The sequence below is a fragment of the Chiloscyllium plagiosum genome, chromosome 25 (genome assembly GCF_004010195.1).
Source record: "Chiloscyllium plagiosum isolate BGI_BamShark_2017 chromosome 25, ASM401019v2, whole genome shotgun sequence".
Taxonomy (NCBI): Eukaryota; Metazoa; Chordata; class Chondrichthyes; order Orectolobiformes; family Hemiscylliidae; genus Chiloscyllium; species Chiloscyllium plagiosum.
This window is the reverse complement of record NC_057734.1, coordinates 44,389,576-44,403,602: the sequence shown is the minus strand read 5'-3', so window position 1 is coordinate 44,403,602 and position 14,027 is coordinate 44,389,576. Positions and strand designations below refer to the sequence as shown.

The window sequence follows — 14,027 nt, the reverse complement described above, 5'->3', positions numbered from 1 at the left end:
GGTTGGACCGAAGGGTCTGTTTCCATGCAGTACATCTCTATAAATACCATGGTTTAAATTATAAGTTAAAGTCTGAGAACTGAACGCATAGACTATACTTATAGTATGTCCTCCTTGAATATAAAAAGATTAAGAGGTGACCTAATTGAAGAAATTTGAATTGAGGTAGGAAAGGAGAAAGCATTCCGTCTGGTGAGTGAGCTCAGCACGAAGAGGCTAGAGATGCATGTTCTGTGCTGATATGAGGTAACATTTATTTTCAAAAAAGGTAATGAAAACCTGTAACTCTATCGCACAGAAGGTTGCTGATTTGATGCCAGTTGTCATTTTCAAAACTAAAACTGATAATGTTTTCTTTGGTATGGATCTTTAATGTTATAGAACCAAAGCGTTTAGATGAATTTTAGTTTCGAAGCAGTCATGGCTTGCACAAATCGTTTGAGAGACTTTATAACTTACTGCAGTTCCTTTCTCTAGAAATGGGTGTTTTAGCAATTATTAGTTCCTTTCTCTAGAAATGGGTGTTTTAGCAATTATTAGTCTTAATAATTGAGAATAACTGCAACCTTACTGGAGCATGGTGAGTGTAGTAATATGCATTGGCAGTGCATAAACCACACTTGGTATTTATATCAGGATTTATGCAAGACGTGTCTACTACTATATATCAGCATTCTGTCTCTGAAATTTCCACATAGAATGTGAATGATGAAACTCTGTGCACAACTTGTTATGTTTATGTAATTCTTGCCCTGCAAAAAAAAATTGTAACCTCAGCGTCTGTGCTATAAATAGTATTGAGCGTCTGCTTATATAAAAAGGAACAGGAGTAGCTGTTCAAGATGTGTGTTCAGGGAGAGCTGAACTATATCACTTGTCGAACTAGATGTCATGAATTTGTGTTCATTCTTCTCGGGCAACTCCAGTGAATTTATGGCTCCTCTTGGTTCATTATTTTCAATAGTTTTCAACTTATACAATGTGATGCTAACATGCATTCCAGAAAGAGTCATGTTAATATTGTGCAACTAAAATAGGCACTTGTGAACAAAAATTAAAAGCTGTAAATTTTCCAAGCAAATGACTGAGCAAATGACTGAACAAAGAATAAAGCCCAAAATATCAAAAAAGCAGACTTAACGGTTCCTGTGTTGACTATAAACTGTACAGTCAATGTCAATTGTTCACAGTGGAGCTGAACTCCCTTTTCTAAGACTGTCAGATGAAACACACAGTGCATAAATCTATATTTTGTTTCTTTCTATTGACATAATTACCTACCATATCATGCTTGCCATTGTACTAGTTTGAAGTAAAGACTGGATATATTTAGGGCAAGTTAATTCCAGCAACTCACACTTTTTCTTTCTATAATAGTGGTCATGCAGCTGTGGCAGATTTTAAATTTAAATTTAAATTTTTAAACAGTGCTGAGCGAAAAGCCTCAGAATTTTCTTGCTCTCACTTAGCTGCACTGTGAGGTTGCAGCTCCTTCAGTGCTCCTAATATGCCTCCAGTTTTCAGAGCTCACCAGCTGCCCTTATAGTTTGCTGAGTACACCCTTGAGATACTGGTTGGCAAATTCTACAATAGCTCAGTTAGATCACTGCTCCTGACAGGATGTGGGGTCAGCACCTTCGCTTGATGCCAACATCCAGGCTCTGAACTCAGACAGAAAATCCCGACCATTGTCGGGTTGCTGTAACATCAACAGAAACACAGAGTACCTGGGTTGGTTCTGTAGACTGTAGAACTTGAGATGTAAATAGACAGGAAATGTCATTAATGTACGAGGCAGAAACTTATATACAGTAGTTCTTTTAAAGAAGGTTTGACTCCTGTACGGATGAGGGGGATCCTGATGCAATAATGTTTCATATGCTTTGGATAAAGCGGGAACAAATGGCCTAGGTCCATTCTATACTCTTAAAGGTTCCAGGTTACTGCTGCTTTGAATGTAACGCTATATGTGAAAGCATGACACTGCTGAAACAAGTCAGCATTAGGACAAACTTGGAAGCATTTTGATACATGGGTTGAATGTCCTTGACTTGTTCCTGTGCTCTCATATGTTCTTACGACAATGTCCATTTGATCAAACTCAGAGCACATCACAGTTGTATTGCTGCTTTGCAGACTATACTAATAAAGGACCCACATCAGATAATGCCTTTGATTCCAGCCTCTTCCTATTCTGTTGCAGCTGGAAACCTATAGCTGACTACATTGACCAGCAGTTTGAACAGTATTTCCGAGACGAGAGCGGCCTAAACAGGAAGAACATTCAGGATAACCGAGTGCATTGTTGCCTGTATTTTATCTCTCCTTATGGACACGGGTGAGAAGAAAAGTTGAGCTGAGGGCAATTGTCTTGTTCTTTTCTCAGTTCCTTTTGTTACTGAAATTGTGAGGCAGAGGCAGGAGTGTAATGCTGCTGTTGTAGTGGTTAAGAAGGAAGTATCAATTTTGCAGGGGAGATAAATATGGACCTCATTGGGAACATACTACTGTAAGAGATGAGTGGACATAACATCTGTTTCGGAGTGGACATAACATCTGTCCAGGAAGGAGCCATGATTGGGCATTTGTGGAACTCTGTGCTCAGTTTATCCTTTAGGAGTTGAAAGGTTTTGGGAGAAACATATGTATCTATCAGCAAGTGACAGAAATATAATTTCTCTGATCTTTAAACCAATCTGACTTTTCTGTATCTTGGGGAATGAGTTCCTTAACCTTTATGGGATTCTGTTTGTAGATTACTGTTGAGTTTTGCTTCTCCATTAGTTTGGACACATTTTAGATGATTTAGGTGGCAGTAAGGATGTGGTTCTGTGATTAATTTGTTTTGCCTGGGGAGAATGTTTCAAAATTAGATCACAATGTGCTTGTTTTACAGGTATAAACTGAGAACCTAAAAGTCCAAATTGTCAGGAGCTGCCATACTTGTGTTTATTCCATGTCCAGTCACCATATTAATAAAGACTCTTCTGTAAACATCCCAGTTTGCACTTGAAACAGGCATCAGGTCCTGTGCAGTTAGTAGTTGGTTGCTTGTTTATGATTTCTTTACTGGATAGACCGATAGAAGGAACAGCTGGAGGCTGAAAAAAGCAATTTAGGTTTAAATATTTTACTTCCCTTGCTGGGAGCCAGGAGGAAAAGCGGTGATCCTGACAGCTCTGAATTAACTCCATTGCTGACAACTGTTCACTCGCTGTAAGGTGTGATCTGACTATCTCCTGAGGTGCAATCTATTTGATGATGTGGGGGCTGGTGATTTGTCTGTATGAAGATTTGTTTCTTTTTGTTGAGATTGGGGATGATCTGTTCTTACGTGTGTTGCGGGGGGTGATTTATCTCAGAAGAGATCTGTTTGTGTTGGGTAGACATGATTTATCTCTGCGAAGATCTGTTTCTTTTGTCAGGAAGGATAATTTTGTCTGTCGGAGGAATAATTTAGTCCGTCTGTTTGGGTTAAGGTTGCGGCCGCTGGACACAGAGTTCATGAAGGCATTGCACCAGAAAGTGAACATTGTGCCAGTGATTGCAAAAGCCGACTCTCTCACACCCATTGAAGTGAAGAAACTCAAAGAGAGGGTAAGAATCATCTTCATAAAATGACAACTCTGAGCTAAAAACAAAAGGGTTGATTTCAGTTCCTCCAGATGGAAACTATTGCATCAATATCACTGGCCCCATTTTGATATCCTGAGAATTTTTTGTTGTATTCATTCATGGGATAAAGGCTTCGTTGGCTAGGTCAGCATTTATTGCCCAGAGGGCAAATGACAGTCAGCCACATTGCTGTGGGTCTGGAGTCACATGTAGGCCAGACCAGGATGGCAGTTTGCTTCCCTAAAGGACGTTATTGAACTGGATGGGTTTTTCTGACAATCAACATTGTCATCATTAGGCTGTTAATTCCAGATATTTTGTAAAATAGAAATTCCACCACATGTTGTGGTGGGTTTCGAACCCAGACCCCAGAACATGCCAGGCACCTTGACACACATTTATCAGTGAACCCAAATAGTGTCATTAAGGGTCAATGTTTTTCATCTCAATGTCAAGTTCAAAATTTCAACTGATTGTGCACAGGCAGCACTCACCCTGTCAGGAGGCAGAAAACTGCAGTACAGCTTGGTCATGGTGGTCTTCCCTGAATCTGCTCCATATGGACTCAGTGATGCATCATTTGAATTGTTGACCCCTTTGTGTCTGGCACCCATGGAAAGCTCTAATGTTCCATTGTCAACTGCTTACTTCTTTTCATCTATAACATACCTCTTGGCATTATTTATCGAGAGCCTAATAACTAAATGTAGGCCTGTGAGCCTATCACCATCTAAAAAATGAATGTTCTCAACTCCATTACTTGTCACTGTGCAATTGGACTGCCTGTCCAGTACCCTGTGAACATTTTTCACCTAACTGATGAGATCAGGGCCTTTTTTCTTTCAATTTGTTATTCAAAATATGGGCATCATATTTCACCCATCCCTAGTTTCCCTGTGGTTTGACACAACTAAGCGGCCTGTGAGTTTACTTCAGAAAATAATTAATAGTTCGTCTTTTTAGTATGTTTAAGATTCTCTCTTGGACATGACCTCTCTAAAGGTAATTGGTGAACCAGTGGGGGTTTTACATTCTGACAGTTTCACTTTTACTAATATCAAGTTTTTGCTGAAGAGTTATTTGTAAAGTGAAATAATAGTGAACTCAGACTCATATTCTGGGATTATTAGACCTCTCAACATTGGCCCAGTAATGAAACCTCTGTGCTACCATATATTCTCGGCTTTGTGGCCTACTTTTCAATTTCATGTTTCCCTTTGGCTGTTTGCTCAGGCTAAATCCATTCGAGCACAGGTTTGGCTTTGAATGGATCTTCATTTCATGCCTCCTATCCATGAACAAAGCTGACTGTTTCTACCCCCGTGTATCTGCTGGCACTTGGCTGTACCTTCCGTTCAATGACATTTGCAAGCTCAACATTCCATAATATTCTTAGATTAGATTAGATTAGATTAGATTAGATTAGATTAGATTACAGGCCCTTCGGCCCAACAAGTCCACACCGCCCCGACCCGGGTCTCTGGCGCTGTGAGGCAGCAGTGCTAACCACTGTGCCACCGTGCCGCCCTAACTATCCAGTTCCACCCTGAAAAAATTCCAAAACTCCTGCTGCCATTGTATATTGTACCAACCATTTATTGTAGCAATCCTAGGGATTACCACTGTCCCACAGCCATTATTTTGGAGTCCCCACACTTCATGAACTTCATCTATTCCTCCACCATCTCTGCAACCTGTTCAATCCCCATGTCTCAGTTTATATTGTATATCTCTCTGACACTAGTCTATAATATTTTTATTCCTCCTCCTGTACCACGTTTTATCACAGGGCATTCAGTCATCATGCTTCCAGATTCTGGAATTCTCTTCTTTCATTCTTTGTCTTCCTGCAACATTTCCCAAAGACCTCTTAAAGCCAATCCAATGATTGTGCCTTCATTGACTTTCTTCCTTTGTCCTGACTCTTACTTAGTACCTGTTTGCTCCTGAAATTCATTGGCATGCTTTACTATGTCAAACAAATTTATTGTTATTGTCATCATGAATATTTCAGTACATCAGTCGGTTTCTTAGGAAATTAACTCTGTCATGTTCATTCCTATGCCAATGCAGATTAGAGACGAAATTGAACAATATGGAATTAAAATATATCAGTTTCCAGAGTGTGACTCAGATGAGGATGACGAGTTTAAACAACAAGACAAGGAACTCAAGGTAAGATGGGATTCTAGGATTCAAGGCAAGAGAAGGATTTTACACTGGAAAGAAGGAATGAAGAGAGGAGATCAAAGTTGTAGGAATGAATCATAATTGGATTGCAGGGAAAATGAATTCCAGGGAAGACAAAGCTGTGATAAAAATAAGCACAGCTAAGCAATTTTCAACAGCAGCATCAACTCTGACCATTTTCTTGATAGAGTACAGTCTGTTTTTAATTGTAGTGTTAATGTCATCCTCCCCAATTCAAACTTCGGATTGAATCGAATAGGACCTCATTTCGACTTTTGATGGTTTGACCAGCAATCAGAATAAAACATAATGGAATAAAGCCTAACTCCAAAATGTATTGAAGTCCCTTGAAATCAATAAGGATCATAACACTACGAGATAGACAAATAAAGTTATTTCATCAATTTACATTCATTTGTTCAGAAACTCTGCTTTGTGTTGGCTCATGTCATTAAGAAAGCCTGCGATCAAAGCCTCTAACAATTCTCACAGAGGAACATTCCAGGCCATTCAGACCAGGTTCATCCTCCTTTCTTTACTCTCAGAAATTGTTTTCTTTACTAATTAATCCTTATTTATTTTGAAATGCAATTTGCTTAATTAACAAATTAAGTCACATTGTGAGAAGATGTTAGTCAGACATTGTGAAATGTTTACCCTTTCAGTTTTATTCATCTTGCTAAATGCCATTTTTGCTTTCTTTGATGATGGGAATCAGCTATCAGCTGAGGTTCTGTTGGGATCACTCTTTCCTCTGATTCTGAAGTTTGTGGGTTCAAGTCCCATTCCAGGGCTGGAAGATAAAAATCAGATATGAGACACGACTGTGGCACTGAGAGTGTGCTGGTTTGTCAGAACTGACAGCTTTTGAGTGATGCAGTAAACTGAGGCCCCATTTGCCTTCTCAAATCAATGTAAAAGCCTCACTGCACTCTTTTGTAGAAGGGTAAGTGTGTTCCCCCTGATGACCTGACAGTATATATGCCTCAAAATCAGATCATTATCACATTACTGTTTGTTGGATATTGGTGTTCATAAAGTGTCTGTCATATTTCCATTATAACAGAAGTGACTGCATTTCAGAAGCACTTCATTGGCCACAAACCATTTGGGTCATGTGTTTTCTCTGAAAGGTGTTATATCAATGCAGGTCTTTCAATTCTTCCCTTTCATTTCAGGAGAGCATTCCCTTTGCAGTCATTGGCAGCAACACAGTGGTGGAGGCACGGGGTCAGAGAGTCCGTGGGCGACTGTATCCCTGGGGGATTGTAGAAGGTGAGTTTTAACAGGACAAAGTGATACCTGATTCCAAATGAATTTATTCAGGAGGAGGTATAGAGTATGAAACGACTTTTATTAATCTTCAAACCTGTGAGAAAATGAATGCTTTAGCAAAAACGACACAGACATCTTGAACAGTCATGTGAATGTACGAAATTGAATATGCTAAAGCTGAATGAGAACACAGACACTAGTATGACATGGCTCTGAATGACATTGAACTGATGGAAAAATGAGAAGTTACCAAGTTCAATGTTCCATCTCTGCCCAGTTAGCTGACCTTATGTGGGACAACGTTTGGGTGGAGCAATTACCTTTAGTGCAAATGTGCTCAAGCAGGGATTTTCATTAATACTTTCCACTGACCCTTGTTGTAGATACTGTTTCTGGGTATTGGCTGAGGTTAAGCTCAGTTCTGATGACCCCATGACTAAATAGCACATTGATACTCTATGTGTGGCTTGTACAATGGGTTTAATCAGTTTTACTGAAGCACTGCCTGCGCAATCCTCCCTCAAAAAGATTCATCAGGAACAGGTGGGAAAAAGTTGGAAAAGAGTCAAATCATTCCAAATTCTTTTCAAAAACACAATCTCAATAACATGCCATTACTTATAGAGTCATACAGCACAGAAACTGACCCTTTGGTCCAACTTGTCCATGCTGACCAAGTTTCCCAAACTAAACCAGCCCCACTGGCTTGCACTTGGCCTGTATTCCTCTAAAACTTTCCTATTCATGTACCTGTCCAAATGTCTTTTAAACATCACAATTGTTCCTGCATCTACCACTTCCTCTGGCAGTTCATTCCACATATGACCCACCCTCTGTGTGAAAACGTTGCCTCTCATGTCCCTTTTAAATCTTGCTCCTCTCACCTTAATATAGACCCTCCAGTTTTGGACTCCCCTTACCCAAGGGAAAGGCCTTCGTTATTCATCTTATCTATGCCCCTCATGATTTTATAAAACTCTATAAGGTCATCCCTCAACCTCCTACATTCCAATGAAAAAAGCCCCAACCTCTCCTTATAACTCAAACCCCCCAATCCCAGTAACATCATTGTAAATCTTTTCTGCACCCTGTCCAATTTAATAATATCCTTCCTATACCATGACAACCAAAAGCAAAACTCTAGCACCAGCAATATCATGCTGGTTCTCTGAAGAAACTGGCAGAAATCCATTTGTTACATTTTCCACAATTTGCTGCACATTTCAGGGTAGCTGGCCAGCACTACATCCCAGGCTACCTTATGAGTTCCAGTGAGCAGCTACTTTACTGCTCAGTTACAACAGTAAAAATTGTTGAGTCAGGTTTTGACTTTGCGTACAGGTACAAAATTAAAGTTAAAATGATTGGGGGGTTCTAGTTTGTGTACAATTGCCAATTTTGTTGCTCTTTGTCCCCATTTCAAAGTTTTGCTTTCCCTTTTGAGTTTTTGCTTAACTCATGCAGCTATGCTAAAAGTAAAATCTGTCATGAATGAATGCAATGGGGCAATTTAAAAAAAATGCTCTAAAAATTATCCCTTGAATCAGTAAGAGTGTTAATTTGATGTTGTTTGATTAATGTAGTAGGGAACATCCTTGATGCGATAGAGAAGTCAGTATTAATCTGCAATCCGATGAAAGAACATTTCAAAATATTGTGGAGTGATTTGCTCATTACATTGTGCGACAGTAGCCAGTTTCTGAGTAACTTAAAAAGAAATATACTCACATGTTTGAAGATTGTGCCTAGTAGTGTCCATGTGTCCAAAAGAGCGAGCTTTGTAGAGTTTCCCCAGAGACCGGCAAACCAGTGCAATTTGTGGAACCTCTGAATGGTGATTAATTCACACTGCGACCATTCAGTGAACAAGGCAGGTTTAGAGTTGAAAATGTGTTGCTGGAAAAGCACAGCAGGTCAGGCAGCATCCAAGGAGCAGGAGAATCGACGTTTTGGGCATGAGCCCTTCTTTGGGCTCATGCCTGAAACATCGATTCTCCTGCTCCTTGGAAGATGCCTGATCTGCTGTGCTTTTCCAGCAATACATTTTCAGCTCTGATCTCCAGCATCTGCAGTCCTCACTTTCCCAAGGCAGGTTTAGACTAGTATAACTCTTATACAGTTCTTTTTTTCAAACTATCCCAAAAGGGTTAGTTGGAAACTTGCTTTGTGATACATGAAATATGCGCTAAAAATAATGGTTATGCTGATTTCTGATAAAAAGTTGCACTAAGGTGAGTGAAAACTCTGAATTTCATATTGTTATGCAGTGGGATTGTTGAGCTTAATGTGCTGTTTGTCTCAATAAAACTATTATCACCACCTTCCTACCATGGGACTAGGCATGTTATCAGCTAAGAGAAAAATGATCACTATTATAAACAGTACATTAACTTTGCTGACTGCTAATTCATCCACTGTTTTGCAATGTTCTCAAAGGGAAGTGTGCAAACAAAGTAGTGTAATGTAATTAGGCCTCTTGTGCTGCAGTGGTAGTGTATGTGTCTCTGGGCTAGAATACCTGGGTTCAAGAAGTTGGGAGGTCATGTTGCAGCAGTACAGGACTTTGGTTAGGCCACTTTTGAAATACTGTATTCAATTCTTGTCTCCCTACTAAAGGAAAGATGTTGTGAAATTTGAAAGGGTTCAGAAAGGAGTAAAAGGATGATGCCGAGGTTGGAGGATTTGATATATATTGAGTGGCTGAATAGACTGGAGCTGTTTCCCCTGGAGCATCTGAGGCTGAGGGGTGATCTTATAGAGGATTGCAAAATCATGAGAGGCATAGATCGGGTGAATTGTCAAGGACTTTTCCCGGGGAGGGGAGTCCTAAACTAAAGGGTAAGGTTTAAGGTGAGAGGAGCAAGATTTAAAAGGGAGCTAAGGGGCAACATTTTCATGCAGAGGGTGTTGGATGTGTGAAATCAGCTACCAGTGGAGGTGGTGGAGGCTAGTACATTTACAACATTTTAAAGGCATCTGAATGAGTACATAAACAGGAAAGGTTTAGAGGGATATGGGCCAAAACCTGGCAAATGGCCTTAGATTAATTTAAGATATCTGTTCAGCATTGGCAAGTTTGTTTGAAGGGTCTATTTCCATGCTGTACATCTCTAAGATTCTATGACTCTACCCCATATGTGTGTCATAACATCTCTGAACAGGTCAGTTAAAAATCTGTAAACACAACAAGTAATTTGAAAATGTAGTGAACAAACTTTCTTTTTGTTTTGATTTCCTAGTGGAGAATCAGGCACATTGTGACTTTGTAAAACTCCGGAATATGCTGATCCGAACACACATGCAGGACTTGAAGGATGTGACTTGGGACATTCACTATGAGAATTTCCGGGCCAGATGTATTCAGGAAATGACCAGGTTTGTTTACCATCTCTCTTGCACTCATCCTATGATGGAGAATTGGATCTGCCAGACAGCATTAAGAATTTAGGCACTGTTCTGGAAAGCCCATTCAGTTATTAATGCAGAAGTCTGATGGAAGGATGCAAGGATCCCACCTCCCATATAACTGCTGACACCACATTACTAGGTGGAGATATAAATCATTGACCATTGTGAGGGAAAAATCATCTGAAGATGATTTGTTGTGGTCCTGCTAACAGATGGCTTGTTAGGCAGCAATTAGCAAAAACTTCTTATCACTCATCCCAGTAACAAGGCATCAAAGGTGTTGTGGCTTCAGCACAAAAATGGATCAATTATGCAGATCATGTCCAACATTATAAATTGCTTGCTCTCTCTCTCTCTCTCTCTCTCTCTCACACACACACATACAATCAGAAAGATCTGGCAGTATCAATGGAGAGAAATCAGAGTTAACGGTTTGTTAATTATAAGTTATAAATTTATGACTCAGTAAATTCATGTGAAATGTCAGGGCCTCCATCTTTGAAAAATTCTAAAGGTGCAATTGCTTTTTCTTTGCAATTATAACCAATGTTAAAATCAAAAAGATTGATCAACCCGTTAAGAGCTGTCAGTCCAGGATTCTGACTCTTCAATGAATGTGTGTAGCACAGTGGCCTTGAAATTCCCAGGGGGCTGACCTACCACACAGTGGGAGGCCATTCAGGCAATCATATCAGTGCCAGTCAAAAAAGGTCTTACTGCACCAATCGCATTTTCCAACATTTAACCCATAGCTCTGGAGGCTATAGCAATGCAAATGAATATCTAAGTGTTACGGGAATTGCTGACTCAACAATCCTTTCAGACGATGAATTCCAGATTCCCACTACTCTCGTGAGTGAAACAAATTCTCTTCAATTCCCCTGTTAACTTTCTACTTCTCATCTTAAATCTATGTTCCCTGGTTACTGACCCACTACTAACGGAAAAAGTGTATTCCTATCCTTCCTATCTATGCACTTCATAATCTTACACACCTCTACCAGGTCCCCTTTCAATCTTTACTGTTCCAGTGAAAATGACTCCAGTCTATCCAATCTTTCTTCATAATTCAGACACTCCAGCCCAGGCAGAATCCTGGTAAATCTCCTCTGCACCCTCTCTCGTCCTTTCTATAATGAGGCTGACCAAAACTGCTCACAGTACTCACGTTTTCATCCCAGTCTTCACTAATTCACACTTTTAACTTTGAACTTCATTAATTTGACTAATTATAGGAACCATTTTTAGAGTTTACCATACCTTTGTTGTTTAATAGTTTATCCCTCCTTCCTTTCCCACTTCCTTAAAATTTCCTTCAACATTTTTCTGTGTGCTGAGGTTGTTAAACTATCCCCATGTTTCACCCATTTTACGCTGGAAACTTTTCTTCAGGCTGAAAACTCTTAATGCCAATGGTTACAAGTCCCTTTTACAGTGTGGCAACCAGAGCTGTGTGCAATAATTCAACTGTGATCTGGCAAACATGTTGTGCAATCTGAGCAGAAGCTCAATAAACTTTATTTCCACTGACAATGTGACCTCGCATTTTGTCAGCTTTTTCAATTGCTTCACTGCAGAATCTGAAAATGACGCAGATGCAGACATTCATAACTTTATTCCATTTATATTTATGATTGATTCATGCCACGTAAAATCATTGTGCATTCATCTGCATCTGATGTCATCTATTAAATCAGATCAATGTTTACTTTACATTGATGAAATTCCATCAGTATGCAATCAATTGAAGAAATATTCAAATCATTTGGCCTCTTATACGTATGTACTAATCTAAAAATTTTAACAGTGTTAGGCACTGAATGGGCAAATCCTTAATGAGGTTTGTACTGATATCTGTTGTAAATGCCACCTTCATATTTTCCCCGGATTTCCATCAATTTTCTGCCAAAGAACTTAAGCCCTCTCGTGGAAATCACTGACTTACTGATTGCTACTAATGAGTTGCCTTGAAGTTGGTTTTCCTGTGCCATGTGCCCGTATTGTAATTCTGGTGGGAGACTACTGGGTGAAAGAACCTCAGTAGGCATTTTAAGCTGTTTGTGATATTTCCTTGTAAGACTGGAGCTGCATAGAACCACCCTGAAGAAGTTCAAGATTTAACTCTTTCTTCATGCTAATATGATGTTCTCAATTTGGTTCACCTCAAAATGAGAAGAAGATAGCCACTGAAATGTCTTCTTTCTTGAACTTCACAGTAAATTGACCCAGGACAACCGAGCAGAAAGTCCACTCCCCTTACTACCTGTGCCAACTCCAGATGCAGAGACAGAAAAACTGATCAAAATGAAGGATGAGGAGGTGAGCATCTGGGGAGTCTAGGCTACACGTGTGGTAGCCAGCGACTATGAGATGTCTGGTGATGTTGGTTGTTTGTGTGAATAGACTCATTTGTAAACGCTTACTTCACTGTTGCAACTTTGTCTTTTTGTCTTATTGCTGCCATTCCTTCTGTCTGACATTTTTGCATTTGATACTTCTGAAAGATCACTCTAGCAACAGGCAATGCAATTAGCAAGTTCTTAGATAATAGGTAGTACCAGATAATTGTGGTCATTCGTGCACATTTACTCATTCTCAAGACATGGCTAATGCTGCCAGTGCTGAATTTATCAGCCATTTGAATTTTAATAGGCAGTGGTACAGCTTGTCCAAATGACAAAAGGCTACACGTTCAATTTATTACCCGGACATGAGACTCCAGTTGCAAATTAGCTGCACAATGCAGAAATTTCCCAGTTTCCATTTTTATTAAAAATCAGAAATTGAAATTTGATACTTTCTATAACTGGTGGCTCAACTGCAGTGTCAATTTTACAGCAAGTCAAAAATCCATGCTAACTTTTTAAAACACCCAAGTATTCTGAATGCCACAGTTATAGAAATGTTTCATTATTGCAAATACAGTTTTTGTAGTAAAATGAATATTATTTAATGGTGTGTAGCAATCAATTAGTATGTGTTCAACTACATGGATTATGCATTATCTAAATATGTGTTCCCAATATCTTTAGGTGACCATAATCCTGTTGTATCGACTACATGCCTATTGATGTTTAGCTGCCATTTGTTGCTGGTGTGTTACAGTAGCTGCAGTACTCAGTGATTTGGGCTTTCTTTCTGCAGCTGCGGCGAATGCAAGAAATGTTGCAACGAATGCAACAACAAATGCAGGATCAGTGAGTGACAGACTGATACCGAATGAAAAACAAAGACTCACCTCTTCAGCCAAATCCAATAGGAATGAAGAAGGCTGGACAAGACACAGGGGCATGCCTCTGGGAAAAATGCACTGTACAGAATGTGTCCCGTGTTTTCTGTTTTACTCTAGAGACAGCTAGAGGATGACCACGTGTCTGGCCTACTCTGTCTAGTGCCACCATATCATTCACATATCCTGCTTGTTTGTTTGGGTTTGTATTTAATATCTTGTCAGTACAATTGAAAACCATTCAGAGACATATCTGCATCGGAATGCTTCTGTGGAAAATATTCTTTACTAATAAATGTTTTCAAATTGG

At 39.5% G+C, this 14,027-nt stretch overlaps 1 protein-coding gene across 4 annotated transcripts in view; it reads left to right on the top strand.

Moving 5' to 3' along the window:
* The window catches only part of sept5a (septin 5a), a 129,831-nt gene extending 115,804 nt beyond the window's left edge, over positions 1 to 14,027 (top strand). For all 4 annotated transcript variants that reach the window (XM_043716052.1, XM_043716049.1, XM_043716050.1 and 1 more), the window contains 7 exons: positions 2,204 to 2,338; positions 3,480 to 3,597; positions 5,689 to 5,790; positions 6,984 to 7,080; positions 10,320 to 10,455; positions 12,705 to 12,807; positions 13,633 to 14,027. In XM_043716052.1, the coding sequence (XP_043571987.1) occupies positions 2,204 to 2,338; positions 3,480 to 3,597; positions 5,689 to 5,790; positions 6,984 to 7,080; positions 10,320 to 10,455; positions 12,705 to 12,807; positions 13,633 to 13,689 (748 nt within the window). In that variant the 3' untranslated portion in view covers positions 13,690 to 14,027. The remainder of the gene's footprint in view (positions 1 to 2,203; positions 2,339 to 3,479; positions 3,598 to 5,688; positions 5,791 to 6,983; positions 7,081 to 10,319; positions 10,456 to 12,704; positions 12,808 to 13,632) is intronic.